The sequence below is a fragment of the Tachysurus vachellii genome, chromosome 17, assembly GCF_030014155.1.
Source record: "Tachysurus vachellii isolate PV-2020 chromosome 17, HZAU_Pvac_v1, whole genome shotgun sequence".
Taxonomy (NCBI): Eukaryota; Metazoa; Chordata; class Actinopteri; order Siluriformes; family Bagridae; genus Tachysurus; species Tachysurus vachellii.
The window spans coordinates 3,049,997-3,066,127 of record NC_083476.1 but is presented as its reverse complement, the minus strand read 5'-3'; the positions used below and the strand labels follow the sequence as shown (position 1 = coordinate 3,066,127).

Here is a 16,131-nt window from a genome sequence, read left to right as displayed (position 1 = left end):
TGCCTGGAGATCAAGTATGTAACTGACAGCTTGACAGTGGGACAACAGGACTCACAATGTGCATGCTAATCAGTGTCAAATGGGAGGAAGTAGAAAACCACAAGCAGTGACTGAGGTTCAAATCCAAGTCAGAGAATATCAGAACTTCTTCTCTGGACGAGCCGTCGTGGTCGTTTATGGAGCATGACCAACCAACTCAAATAGGTTTGCTTCATTGATTGTAGATATACAAAAAAATCAGAGGTGGTAATAAATGTAATGTTAGATGTTACTTAACTTTTTATCCTCTGTTGTAGAATTCAGTCACGTTTGTTCAGTCAAAAAAAGACCTCTACCGACTACATTGTTTCCACCAAATTGTTTTTATTTGACTTTATTTTAATGCATTGATTGCTTTAATGAATGTTCTTAAGTCATTCTGCGTTCCCTTTTCCTGTCATATCTCAAATTTCTATGAAGTCATGATGAGGTCACATCATTAAATGTCTGTTGCTTCTCCAAACATCGGCAGTCATACTGAAGTAGACCGAAACTGACACTTATTAAATTTTACAAGAAGCCAGTCATCGAGTAAGGCATCATTAGACACATACCTAAAGAAAATACCCTGTCTTTGGGAGTTGTATCTTTTTTATCCAATATCAAAATCAGAGATGTATTCGTCAATACTGATCCTTATACCGTCTTAGTAGTTAATCCTGTTCCCTACAGGCTTCTGGTTTTAAGTCCTGTGAAACATCAGGGCATGATAATAACAGGCTTTAAGGTATGTTTGTGTTCTGTGTTCACAAGCATGGTCTGTGTTGTCAGTCAACAGTATATGCTTTCATGGAATAAAATACTTCAGTGGATTGAATCTGTTAATTGTGACCTGGAAAATCCTTAAAATCTGAATTTAAAAATAAGCATATTGTAATTGAAAATATACGTTTTTATTTTTGAGCCTATTTAAATATATTCTTTTGAAATTATTAAATGAACAAATGCTTTTTAAACTCTGTAGCACACAAAATTTTTTGGAAATTTTTTTTTTTATTTTCCATTTTCCAGTTAAATATTTTGAACCGTTAAAAAAAGAAATTGTACAAATACTGTTTTAACTATTTTAACCAGGAGTCATTATTTGGATACTTCTCAAAGTGACTGCTCTTGATGTGTTTTGGCTTCTGAGCCAAACCCATCACCATGACCAGCTTAGAGTAATTGTGGCCTATTAAAAGAAGTCCACTGGTAAAAGCTGTCAGTCTATAGCTATGGTCAACTACTGGTGAGACGTATTGTGGCTGGAAAAAGAAGCATGGTCTGGATCTTGTTCAGCTACCAGCACAGCAAACCAGGGCATCTGGCTTTTTGCCCAGCTTACAAATATCTCTGCTTATTCCATTTGTCCCGCCTGGCTGGTGTGCAAAGTGCCGCTCATCCAACCTGAGATTATTCCTATATGTGTATATTTATTGTCTCTCCTGCCAAAGTAATTTTGCCTCTAAGTGCAAGTGGTCGGTTTAATATCTCTCGAGTTCTATCACATTTCTGCCACATTTTTAATCAGATCAACTGTTTTTGTTTGTCACTATTAGCATTTTGTCTGATTCTCCATCTTTATTCAGGTGTTCAGCGAGAGCCGAGCTTACCAGACTCAACAAACGTCTGCTATTGTGCGATTTCTGTATACAAGGTCACCTTCAATGCAGCCCCCAACCCCCTTTAACCATATCAGCAGGAAAATTCCACCCCCTTTATCTGATAGCATGACTGCAAAAGAAAGGACATGAGGAAAGGGGAAACCCTCAGCGTTTTTACACAGGTGTAGAAATCATTTAAAGTTAATGGAGAACAGGCTAGGTAAAAATTTTAAAAAATTTAACGAATAACAGTAGGTACTCAGTGATTTTTTTCTGACACTCAATATCTGCAGTTTCAAATAAAAGTTGGTCTTTTTGCACAGCTTGTCTCAGCCGAAGGCTCAGATGAGATGAATACTTACTTAGTAACTTCACATTAAAGACTTTTGTCTTTATAAAAAATCTAGGCGCAATGTTTGCGATGTTAATCACGTAGCAATGACCTTCTTTTCTGCATTAGCAACGTTGCCTTCTACAAAGAAACCACAAAGGAGATGACTGCTAGACTAAGAGACCAGTGTCTTCAGACTTACGGCTAATTCTGTCTGACAGTTTTCTCAGAATTGAGCTTTTGATCACAGGATGATGTGTTTCATTTGTGAATGAACCTTAATATTATGATAAAAAGAAATTTCATAGACATAATTAAAAAACATAATTAAAACTCTGTTATAACAGTACACCCGTTGTGTTTGTGCCCTTACATACAAAGAACATTTTAAGTACAAATAAAATTACTACATAAAAATAATAAGAACTCTATCTTTACTGCAACATCGTGGTTATTATTATTTCTAAGCAACCAAGCCACCCCAAAACATGAAGATGCAGTTATTATGCTATATGACCATATGTTTGTGGACATCTTGCCATCATACCTATATATCCTTTTTGAACACCTTATTCTATTTTTTAGTCTCTGCTTGCACTTATAATAACCTCCACTCTTCTGGAAAGTCTTTTCACTAGATTTGTTCATCAAGCCACAAGAGCATTAGTGATATCAGGCACTAATGTCGCGTGAGAAGCCCTGGGGTGCGATCTCCCCAGGTGCGAGTTCCAGTTCATCCCAAAGGTGATCACTGGGGTTGAGGTCAGGGCTCTGTGCAGACAACTTGAGTTTTTCCACTCCAGCCTTTTGTAATCCATGTCATCATGAAGCTCACAGTGTGCAGAGGGGCATATTCATGCTGGAACAGGTTTGGCACAGGTTTGGCTCCAGTAAAGGGAAACTGTAACAGTACAGCATATAAAGCCATCCTATACAATTGCGCTCATGTGCTTTCAACTTTGTGGTAACAGTCTGGGGAAGGTTCACATCTGAGTGTGACAATCAGGTAGTCACAAACCTTCACATTTTCCCCTAAGCAAAGTCGAAAGGTGAAATATATGAACACTTTGACCAACCAGGTGCCAAATACCATTCATCAGAGCCAGTCAATGAACACTAAAGCTTCCGAAGAACCAAGATGGAACCTGATCAGCAAACTCTGTGTAGGGTTACTGTTATCAGGGATTATCACAGCGTGTGTACACTTGTGTGTGTGTAGCATAAGACAGCTCGAATTAGTGCCTTGTAGAGCAGTAGGGAATTCCTCTGTGGTCATGTGAGATGCTGTATAAATGACTGTAACTTCAAACCACTGCATGGGAGAGAAACAGAAACTATAAGCCTCAAAGCTACATTTACTCACATGAAACCAGTAGGCAACAATCAGCTATTTTAAAAAATACAAATTTTTATAACTATTACATAAGAAACCACAAATCAGATCACTGTAAGTTTAATCCCTTTAAAATGTCAAATAAGAAAGCTGACCTTCTTTTTCGTTCAAAATCACGATCCTGCTGAAATTCTACTAGGGAAAATTACCCAGATTAACAAATTATATACCAATCATTATCAGGACACGTTAACGAGTGCAGACTGACATTTATTTTTGTCCTAACTGCATACCTTTTCTATTAGTTTAACCAAAGCCCTTATAATAAAGTCTGTCCACTTGGCAGCCATTTTGGCAGCACTCTCAGCCGGTTAGTTTCAGTCAAACAAGATAACGCTCACATCTACTTGAATGGAGAGTAAGCCATAAAAGCAAAAACGGTTTATTAATATGGTCTTTGGCTCAATGAACACAATTTTGTGCTACTGCACATTCACACTTTGCTCTTTGTACTAAGGGGTATAGCTTATTTACATCAGCCATGCTATTATGTTCCATCCCACACTATTTATATTGTGTTTGGTTTAACTAAATCATTTCTAATGGTTACTGAAAACTATACACTGCCTCCTTTGCAAGTACGTACAGGTCAATGTGCCTTGTACATTACTGTGACTAATACAACAAAGTGACATGATTATTGATTTTTCTCTCTAAAAACAAAGATGTGGGAGGGTGTGGGATTCTAAAGGGACTTGTCTGGAAAATATTTTAGAAGTCAGTTTTATTAGAAGACTTTCTTTTTTATGATCTTACTCATGATACATGATTTAGAGCCTAAAAGTCAAAAGTGGTGATGTCTCAGTCATGGTTAGAGGAAACAATGTAGGCCTAGTACCAAGACTAATAAGGAAGTCCAGAAAAGAGAAAGGTCCAGAGGTCGAGGGTGTCTCTCTGCTGGCAACAGAACATGACACCCACTCCACGTGTCTGACTGTGCAGGAAGTGGATTTGAGCATGAATAATAGATAGCAGCACAGCACCTGGCCCCTCGGGAACATGGTGTAGGAGGGGAGGACAGCAGAGTGCAAACTAAAAAAACACATCACAGATCGGAAAGATCAACATGCAGAGATCCTGTGGTACAGGCTGTGATCTCACAACTGGCTGTGTGTTTAGGTGACTAATATTCATCTACAGTGCACTTTAGAAGACACAGGAGATCCTCAGGAGATCCAGGCTGTAATATGTTTAAGTGCAGATTAAATATATGACTTTAAGCCAGCACAAATGAAAAGGGTATCTATTTTTAGGTCAGGGGGAAAAAGTGGTTTGTTACAATGGAAAAAGTATAGTGAGTAAAAAGGCCTTCTCAGCTACAGTTTTACTGAATGTCTAAATGACCATGAAGCCAAAAGAATTCAGATTCTAAACATGCTTCTCCAGTGTTTTAAGAATGAAAGAGAGTTATAAAGTATGAAGAAAGATCAAATGAAGAGAAGAATAGGGGAATTAACATAACTCTGGGGATCAAACCACAGATTTTTAGCAACAAAACACAAGGGAATGATGAGAAACTAAACCCAACTCACACAACACTTGAGAAAATGGTTTCCTGAAGCTTTTCTTTACGTGCATTCTTTGGCTCAGAAACTGAAGGAGAGACATATATGCTACAGTCACCTACAAGTGAGCTAATGATTCCATAAAAATATGCATGAGAACATTTTAAATAGTTTTATAAAGCATAAGAGTCAAATGCAATGATGGATCATTGGTTATTGAAGGAAAAGTGTCAATTCAAAACCAAACCCCAACAACCTGGTACCACTTGAACAAGACCGTCAACCCTCACCTGCACAGAGAGTAAACATTTTCAATAAGAGTGAATGTTCTCGAAGAGAGTGAACATTCCTAGTTACAGTGGAAATTCACGATTATAGTGGACATTTCCAATGAGAGTGAACATTCCCAGTTACTGTGGACATTCCCATTTAGAGTGGACAGTTCCAATGAGAGTGCACATTCCCATTTAGAGTGGACATTCCCATTTATAGTGGATATTTCCAATGAGTTTAAACATTAAATGAGAGTGAACATTCCCATTTAGAGTGGACATTTCCAATGAAATTGGACATATTAAATGAGAGTGGACATTCTCAATGAGAGTCGACAATACCAGTGAGACTGGACATACAAAATTAGGGTTGACATTCCCATGGTTTGTGGGTCTTGTATTTCATACAAATACCAATGTAGAAATTACCAATATTTTGCGAAGCTAGTGGTTTTTGTTTGTTTAATACTATTCTTTTCTGTCATAACCCCACAATTTAACCATTTGTGTTAATTTCTATTATAATAATTTAATTTTTCTATTATTTCTAAATAATAACTATTAGTTTGACAATAATTATTTATTTTGAACAAAAAAAAACAGATGGACAAAAAAGAATATACAGAACAATCTTAGAAGGAAAAACTCTGGAATTAAATAGGTCACAAAATCCATTAAATTTAGATTTTAGAAAAAAAACAAACAATAATAATGCTATAAATGTTTGGCTATATTACACACCATGAATCTGAGTCATAAATCAGCCATAAAAGTAGCCTTTTCACCTCTAGCTTCATAATGTCTAGAAGAAGCTGACAGCAAAAACCTGGCCAGAACACAACAAACAACTCAAACCGACCACCAGATGCCAATTCTGATCTGCACTTTATAGTGTTACCATGATTTCCCTTCTGAACATTCTGCAATGAATCCAACAAAAGCTTCACCTCATGCCCTGTACCTACATAAATCCTACTACAAAAGACCAGATGGAATGAGAATGAAGGAACAGATTTAGACATAAATACAAGAATAAAGATGAGAGGAAAAAAAAAAAACAAAAAGGAAAAGAAATCAATTCAATGTTTAGTGACTACATTCCACCTTGCCGAATTCATAAATGATGAAAATCAATGTAGTGTGTAAATATCCAGCTAACGTCTTTTCGAAGCCAAACCTCACACTTTCTTCGATGGTTATTTGTGGCAAGTTTCTGACCACAGAAGCCGTCAGATGGAGTAGAGAAAAAAAGACACTGACGATAAATGTATAAGTCCTGACAGGAGAGAAAACTTTTCCTCTCTGCCTCACAAACTGCACAGAATGGTCACATCTCCAGCCTTCAGGAAAATCACAGTGGACAGAAGCACACTCCAAGTGCGTGAGATAAAATTCAGTCCAGGCAACAGTCACACTCCCACAGTCCCACACAACCAACACACACACACACACACACACTAAAACCACAACCACAATAGATTACAAAATACCTTATATAAATACTTTATAACTAAATTAGCAACTGAACGCATCCCTAGAGTCTTATTATCATAAAAAACAAATACCGTCTTTTAATAAATTAAATTAATAAACTCGCTTGATCAAACTCTGTGCTAGCTTCTTGTACACGTATTTCATGTTATACTCGCAGCAGCAAATTTAGCATTAGCATTAAACACGACCTATCAGAACACTAACGTTACATTAAGGTAAACAATTCTAGTACATATGTTTAAAATTTAAACCACTAGCATGGCTTATATATTTAATAACATATCTAAGTGACTTCTGAACGACAGAGAAAAATCGGAGATGTAGCATCATGCTAGCAGATTCCTTTTTAACCAGCAAGGCGCAAAAACCATAACTGTAGTTACTGTAGTACTGTAGTAATAAATGTACTGTAGTAATAAATGTTTAAATTTAAATGATAAAAAGTTGTTATGATCTGTAATATTCTTGATCATCATACAGTGTGCTTAGCTAGTGAGCTTAGCACTAGCTGGCTACCTCACAAGCTAGTTACTGTAACTACAATCTTTTAGCATTGCTATGGTATGCTATTAGCAACACACTGAAGAAACATATAAATGTAGATTAAGATACATGTGTGGTGGAGTAACTCATCATAAAATAAAAGACAGAATAACCGAATGACCCTACAGGAGTTAGTGTGCTTCTAAAGGGTATTTAGGATTAACAGTAATCATCAGCCACCAGAATGCTAATAGCATAATTAGTCAAATATACAAATTATAATATCCAGCTTTGCACACGTTGGACTTAGTCAGACAAGCTAATTGGACCCTGTCTACCACAACAGAAATCACTATACTGGATGACAAGATTTGACCTAAAGAAGAAAAAAATAGGAACAGTGACGTTTGACACTAATCACCCCCTCTCTCTTAAACCCTACTAAAATAAAGGAGGGAACCCCTAGTGCCTTCAGGTTAGCTCTTTGATCTTTCGTTTTTTCCCCTTGTTTAGTGGAAAACACAAGGCACACACACACACACTCTCTCATACACACAGCAGAAAGGTGCAAGCCTGGTAATTGGTTACACACACAACAAATTCAAAGCAGCTGTCCAGGCTGCATGAGGGAGCAAATCTGGCTAGAATATAAAGAACGCTTCATTTAACCACAAGAAAGAACAATCTGGAAAGTCTTATTTTTATCGAGCGATGAACAATACTTGATTTATTTGTTACCACACAACACAATTAGAGAAGGGCCATAAAAATGCTACAATTTAGGGGTTCAACAGACACCCACACATGAAGGCTGAGCAATATATCATTTGTTAATTATTAATGCTACGAAATCCTTTGTAGTACTTTCGAAATACAAACTTATTTCTGTGAGAGTTTTTATAACATAGCATTGGTCCGATTTAAGTTTTTAAATAAATTTTTTGTTTGAAATTTTTTACGACAAAACAAGAAAGACACCATCATTTTTTTAGAAAGAGATGAGTACCATTTTTGGAAGGAGTCTCCGGTGTCTGCAATTTGTAACAGCTGTTAAAGTTGTACCTTTATGTTTTCTACCATCAAATAAAGTTTAAGCACAGAGGATGTTGTGCTCATTAACTTCAAAAGAGATTGAAGTTTATAGCTGCTATCACAATAAACGTTTCTATAAATGTGTATGTGACGAAGAGTTTTTGTTTAATAAAACCTAATGTAGGCTATTTCTTTGAAACTTTGTACATGCATGCTAAAATTGTATTTATAAAGAACTGGAAATCACACCAAGAAATACATTCGCAATTTGCTATTTTCCATTAAGCACATTTTGTAGGGGCTAGAATATGTAGGGCAGCAGATGCAGGGTGTCTTATGGAGTCAATGATCCATTAAATATGATGAGTGACAGATAAAACATATCTGATTGTTCTTCTTGTGTCTAGAGTGTGATTTGGGTTCATCTGTGGTGTCACAAAGTCATGTAGGTTTAACCAGCAAGATGAAATCCAAAATGCAAAAAGTGATCTACACAAATCTACACTCACTGCTGTCCTTACACTCCAAGAGTCCAGTTTAGCATTTAATGCTGAATACGAAGTGAGGGTTGTTAGACTCAGCTCTGAAAATAAAGACCCCCTTTGTTTATAGTGCTAAGCACTGGACAGGCTTTTCTAGCTCCAGTTATTTCTTGAGTTTTCTTTTGGGATGGCTGCAAATTCACAGGGTGCCTGTGTTTGAGACCTTTTCAAAAACGCTCCAGCAAACACATACACACACTTTGCGGTCTGGGTGGGGTGTGTTCTGCAAGCAGGCAGGCCGAGGGCAGCACCCGCTGTACCCACAGTACAGGGTGGGCCGGATTTTCTATTCTTCCTCTGGCCTGGGGGTCATAGTCCAGACCCTGATCCCGAGTTTGTGCTGCTGGATACACACAGACAGGCGGCCAGAATGCCGGCTACCTCAGGAAACTCACCGCAGGAGGTTTGCCATCTGCGCTGTGTCCAGTATTTCTGGCTGCCAATTGCCTGCTGGCTATCAAACTGTCCTTTGTAGTCTCTGTAGTCAAGTGTAGATCCTTTAAAGAGATCTGGACAAAATATTCAACAAAAGTAGTTTTTCCAACTAGCTTACATGCCCTGCAGTAGTTAAATATACAAATCTAAAGTGTTAACAGCTGATAGAACACTGCTGGGAAGGAATGACACTGTACTGGTAACTTAACAGTTTGACAATGAATTGAAATATTGTAAAGTTTGGTCTGAGATCTACTGTAGGAACAATTTTATTGAATGGATATTACAGAAGATGTCTTTAAGCCACCTTTGAGGCATCCCCTTTGTGTTCAGGCCCCAAAACCAAACATTTCAAAAGTCAGGTCTTGATGTAAGCCTTAAGGATATCTGGTCTTCAAATAATGCACGCTCTAAAAACTTCTAATCCGGACAGGGTAATCCTCCCCCTTTCCCAGCAGGAGCAGAAGGAGTTGGGACGGTTCCAGGCCCCAATTGCCTTCTGTGTTTCCTAAAGCTTCAACTACACAGAATTCAAAGTCTGCTGGGGACTTCTTCATTTTTATTCTGCATGGCATCCTGCATGGGCCTCATCTTAAAGCCTCACCTCACCAGACTGAAGGTTTTTTCATTAGCATATCAAGTGCACTTCTGTTCACTCACTGCTACCTTTTTCCTTTCACTCCCCTGTGTGGCTTCCAGCTTCTGGGTGGAATTTTGCTAACTCCGTGAGGAATGCAAGTCCAAGCCATGACAAAACCGGCAAACACAACTGTCCAAACATGCTAAACTTAGAAACGAATAAGTACAAATTTCATATTATTCAGTGGGATAAACAGGGGAATACCACAGTCATCCACCCCTCATTTAGAGCATGCTCTGCCCATGAGTGCCAGCTGCCACAGGAAAGCTCTACTCTAGAAGGTCCTGAGTTTTTACTCTGGTTAAAAATAAGGGCTGGAAGGACTGGAAGGTCTGACCTCAGTCCAGTAATGTTGGACAATGAGTGTATTGAGCAGAACATGTTTCTCTGTTTGCATCAGACCATCCATTTACACACCCACCCATTCACCTCTCTAAAACACACAGCTGATTTTTCCCTTAATTGCATTCAAACCCAAGTATTTGCTTTGATCGTGAAGTGCACAATGGAAACCATATCCTCTAATACGCACCAGACAAATCTGATGTTTAAACTCTTTAACTTCATTCAGCTCTTTCTGGTATTAAAAGGAAAAATGCACATGACTATAAAGCAGCTTCCAGTTTTAAATGAGGCACCACCTCAGGAACCAATAAAACCTAGTGCTGAGTTTCTCTACCATGTATTTAATTTTCCATTCGCACCGGGTCATGAGTCATGATTTCCTCTGTTTCTCTGCTAAGATGCCAAGAGGATGCTAAAATGCAAGAATCCAATGCAAGAGGATTAATATAATATTACAAATCAAATATTCAGCTTACTTTTATTTAATCTACCGACCTGTAAAATTAAAGTCTAATGTATGCTTCATCTGAAAAATATTCACTAATATTTTTATCAACTACACCCTAACCAGAGCTAATTAAATGACCAAAATGTATTTAACAAATACTGTATATAGTCTGGAATACATGGACATGTAGTATGTGTAGGGAGGCAGCTGCACAGAGACCCAGTCCTTTTATCCATAATGAATGACTGATGTTTTCTTGGAAGCTTGTGTGTGAGCGGCGAGTGAGAGCTGTTTGTTGTCCTGTGCTTTCTCTCTTTCTCTCTTTCCTCTTTATAACGATGTCTCACAGACACAAGGATATTTCAGCCTGAATCTCCACTTCAAAAAAGATCAAATAAAAGACATTAGGAAACAATTGCATTTGTTGTTTACAAGCACATCCATCGTGGGAATGAGAACTTACTGGAAGAGCAGAACACCACAAGGGTCTGGATTTCCCTAATGAAAACTGTTATTCGATACATTTCTTCATACATGTGAGACACAGTAAATATGATATAGAGTACGAGGAACGGGACCACAAAAAAAAAAAAAAAAAAGGTTTTTCACAAGTGTTTAGTTATTTTTAAAAAGAACACAGAGGTCCTGTGTAGCACTTAGCACTTGGAGATCTAGCACCTGGTGTTGCCATATGTATGCTCAATCACTTACTCTCACTACACGCATAAATACGACTACACTTTTTCCATACACACACACACACTCACACACACACCCACACACACACATAAGGCAAGCCAGGAGAGAAGGAACAGAGGATGCTCACACTGTTATGCAATAGGACATCTGTGCATCTTTACAGCCTGAACTGAAGCAGGAGACAGCAACTAAAACACACTACGCTCTCACACACACACACTTTACTTCCCCTTTCTTAAAGGTATACACAGTGATTGTGGTGTAAATTCACATTTTAGGCCACGCCTTCACACAACCAAATTAACTTGCAACACCAAGCAAGAACAACAGGATGAGAGAGCAGGATGACTGACAGGCTAGAAGACACGCCTCCTCATCTTGATCATTGTGTAGTTTTTGAAAATATCATGATGGTATCAGATGTTTAAAGCCACTTTTCATCTTTAACACATTTATCCATTATATATTATTACCACTGAATACATACATTACATCTAAGATAAAATCATATATCTTTTATCAAGGTTCTGACAGAGCATACGATGCTTAGTCTGTGCCTTTAAGGTCCATGTCTGATATGGATTTTCCTAAAAACCGAATAAGGAGCATGAAGCAACAGAAATAGTAAACAACATGGAAGCAGAGTACGTTTAGCATCCTATTCAGTCTATCTGTAGTATGTATCTGAATGAATCACAGCTATAATTACTGCATTGCCTGACTGACTAATAATTCTAAGTGGAAAGAAAGAAAAAATACCCTTGTACAGCTCCTTCACCACAGTTTAACAAGCAGCAGCCAAGTGTCATCTTTTTTTTTTTATTTTTTTGACAGGTAATAAAATGGATGTAATTCAGCAGTGTAGCCCTGGGCATGCTCAGCGAAGTTCAGCTGGTGTCTGTCTGTCTTTGTCTGCCCCCAATCGTATCTTGCTTTCTGCACAAAGAAAACCTCCTTGGCATGAGAATGGTTAAGCTTTGACTGCCAAGTGTCACTGGAAAGCCAAGTTCACCACATCACACCACCCCAGTATTAACACCTTCAGGCTACGCACAGGTTAAAGACACTGGATACGTTTTGAGGAAATAGTTTGTCTCCAGTCCAAGGCACATTTTGCCTGATGAGTCAGCGTCTCTCAGACACCTGTGGATGGATTCTTTGCAAGGATCCTGGAACGAGGGTTAGAATAGTGTTTCAGTTTGCTATTATTCTCCACAGAAATCACCAGTATAGTGATACGCTGTCCTTCAGGTCGGATTCAGGACATATCTGCAACTGTGTCAGGTTTCAGTGAACTAAGTTCAGATTCTGCTTGGCTGGAATATCTGTTAGCAGAATTAATCAATGAAAGATTAAGATATGGTATTAGCATTGTATTAACAAGGTATTAGCACTGTGGTAACGATACTAGACTTAGGAGACTTACAAACGAACCCTTTCATTCTGAGCTCATCATCTAAATGGACTCTTTCAGTTCATTACTCAACATCTCTCATGCCAGTGATCCCAAATTCACGCTGGACACTAAGCCTCCAGCTGTCTTTGTCATCACAGCATGAAGGACACAGTAAAGACCTGTGAGAGTGTAGTAACACAACAAAACCTAAAGGTGAACTAAACAACCAGGTAGCTGAATATTACTGCCATGACATTGCACAAACCACTTTGCCCAACTGTGGCAAGCAGAATGCTTTGCCCAGGTGTCTTACATTTTCTTTGTAATAATTTACCAAAAGTCAGCAATTACTAACTAAAATAGCCAAGGTTGCACAATACACCAAATTGTACACAAAACATCACTTACCGAGATCTCCATGGTAACTGTTTTCATGGGATGTCCTAATAGAGGGGGCGGAGTCTCCATCATGGGGCCAGATCTGACCCGTTTTGCGGACGCCGACAATAGTGGCCTCTGAAACAACCACATGTGGCTGCCGGTGTCTCTTCTGGGACTGTGGTGTCGGAGGACTACTGCTGTCCAGCGAGTGCTGAGAGTTCTGTGAGGGTGAGCGGCTTTTCTCCCTGAAGGGCCTGCGGAAGGCGGCGGTTGGGCTGGGTGACACGTGACTTGACTGTCCTGACGAGAAGTCGTCCTCGCTGGAAGTCAAGTTCTCGTTGGAGCTGCAGTCAGGCGTGTAGCCTCCCCCTCCTCCACCGACATCTTCCAAGCTTCCCGGTGAGTACGATCTCCTCGGCCAGGTGAGGTGATGGTCATCACTGCTGACATGCTCTCGCATCGTGACCCGACCATCACTGCTTTCACTAGTCACGTAAACCCCACTGTAGGGCTGAAAATCTGACGGATGCCATGGTGGGGGTGGTGGTTTGTTTCCGTTTGGCCGAGCAGTGCCATCTCTGTTGTAACGAGGGCTGGGTTCCCCGTCTTCACATTCAGCATCATAGCCACAGGTGCTCTCACTGGACCGGCCCCTACAGACAGGCCTGGGGCGCAAGTCACCAGCGACTGTGGCCAAGTTGCCGGGCAGGGAATGGAGGGACCTCTTGCGCTCCATTTGCACGGCCTGTGTGCCAAGGGAACTGATTTTGTCCGAGACTTCACGATCATTAACTCGCACTAGGCCCTTTTCATGATGGAATTCCATGTTGGTGTAGAAAGGCTGCTTGTCCTGGCCTCCTCTTCCATCCCCAGCTGAGTGTGAGTTTGCTCGTTTGATCCGTTCAAAGTTAGAGCGCAAAGCAGCCACACCAAGTCCCATGCCTGGCTTGTCCTTAGGACATGGGTCAGATGGGAGCTCCTTGTCAGGAGGAGGATGCGGTCTGCGAGGAGAGACTCCTCCCCTCTGTTTAGATGGTGAGAGCCCATCTGTCTCACTGCCCTGCCCTAGTTGGTGGGGCTCAAAAGCTGACTGCAGTTCCAGTCCATCTCCGTGCGAGGCGGATTTCCTAGCCGGAGGAGGCCGTGGTTTAGGCCTGGCTTCTCCTACAGGTTGGAATCTGGTGCGATCCCCCTGACTAAGCTCCTGCGTTTGTGAGTGCTGTGGGTCAGCTCCACCTGCTTGAGCATCCCCCTCAGCCATCTGTGCCTTCCTGAAGCCCCAACGCTGCCTGTCATAACTTTTTCTCTCTTTAGCTAACAGAGTCTGGAGGTAGATCATGCGGAAACGCTCTTTGTTCACCTCCAGCTCCAGCCGCCTAATAGACACCTTGCACTTCTCCAATTCCTGCTCGATGCCTCCCACGGACCTTAGCTCCATTTTCGGAGGCTCAGACTCCGGAAACTGTGCCTTCCAGGCCTCAATAAATCCCACAGGCTCTACCATCCTCGACAAGTTATTTAGGAATAAAAAATAATTCAAGTATGCAAGGTTGATGCAGTCACCTCAAAGCGACTTGCTTAAATAAAACTTAATTTGCAAAATTCGACAGCAGGAGCCTATAACAAGAAAGAACCTTGTGTAAAACACAGATTGTTCAAGGTTTGCCAGTGGTTGCTTTTATAAATATGGATTTCTTCTCTGACACACTGTTTCCTTTTAAAACAAACCATGTATCAACGTGCACATCAGGGAGAAACAACAGGAAAGCTGGCATACTCCCATGCATCCTTCTTACTGGAGCACAGCAGAGGACCACAGCACAATGACAGCATCTGAACACAAGCCTACAAAAACCTCAATCAGTCTGTTACAGAGTATCACCTGTGATCTCCAAGCACCAAAATCTCCCTTTACTTCATACAGGTGTAAAGTCTTCTGGTTGTCCGGCATCTATTCGTGATGCGAAGCTGTTTTTCCATCATCATCATCATCATCATCACCATCATCACCATCATCTTCATCACCATCATCACCATCGTCTCCAAAGCTCTTTTGTGTTCCGACGTCTAAACGTGATAATAAAAGAAAAATAAAAAATAGAAAACCCAAGAAAAAAAGAAATGAAAAAGGTTTCTTATCCGTAACGGAGTCTCCAGATCTTGTCTCGTCTTGTCGTATATGATATTGTAGAAAATCGTCACGATATTCGCCCGTTTTCTGATCACGCTGTTTAATTATTGGGGAGATTCAGAAACTGGTCGCTACGCAGCGCTCCTGTCTGTAAAGCCGAAAGTGGGAGGGGCTTGTGCAGGAAAAGGCGGGGCAAGTGAGTGTGATTGACAAAGGGCAAATAAAAAGGATGGGGCTGTTGGACATGATTGTCATTTAGTTGGATGAATTTCAATAAAAATGAATATCCCTTCAATAAATGATAAATACCTGTATTTTTTTTTTATTTGTTAATATTTTTTATTTATAAAATATATAAGATGTAATATTATATTAATGCCAGATTTGCTGTGATTCATTTACGTCATTATAATTATAGTTGAATTAGCTATCCTGTTAAACATCTGACTATAATCTAAATGATCGTTATATATTGTTCATGTCTGATATAGTGATATAGTGTCCTTTCTTTGATCAGATTGGTAGTCAAATTATGTTACCATTGTAAAAGGTTAAATATCAACCATAAGTTAAATAAAATGATAATCGGTTAAGTAATTAATAGTTTTTCATTTGTTATAACACTAATGTTTTACTTTATATACAGAAGTAAGGCCACTGTTTAATGTTTTGTCTTTGGCGCCCCCTTGTGTCTATATTAAGCAATGCGAGAAAAAGAGGAAGCGCTTCTTTCTCTGCGCAGTTTCACAAGTTCTTGATTTAATTAAAAAAAAAAATTCAAATTTCAAAACCTATTCTACAAAATGTATGTTTTTTAAATCGAGATTTTCTAGTTATAATCCTGTTTAACTAGCAAGCATAAATTATATAAATTATATAAAAATAAATAATAAATAAATTATATTATTATATATAATTACATATATTATATATTCTTTATATATATATAAATTTAGCGGTTTAGTTCCATAAATTTAACCAG

General features: G+C 39.2%; 1 protein-coding gene across 1 annotated transcript in view; it reads right to left on the bottom strand.

Moving 5' to 3' along the window:
• Positions 1-15,289, bottom strand: part of bcr (BCR activator of RhoGEF and GTPase) — a 62,506-nt gene extending 47,217 nt beyond the window's left edge. The window contains exon 1 of the mRNA XM_060890852.1: positions 13,046-15,289. Coding sequence (XP_060746835.1) covers positions 13,046-14,522 — 1,477 coding nt within the window. The 5' untranslated portion in view covers positions 14,523-15,289. The remainder of the gene's footprint in view (positions 1-13,045) is intronic.
• Positions 15,290-16,131: the final 842 nt, after the last annotated feature.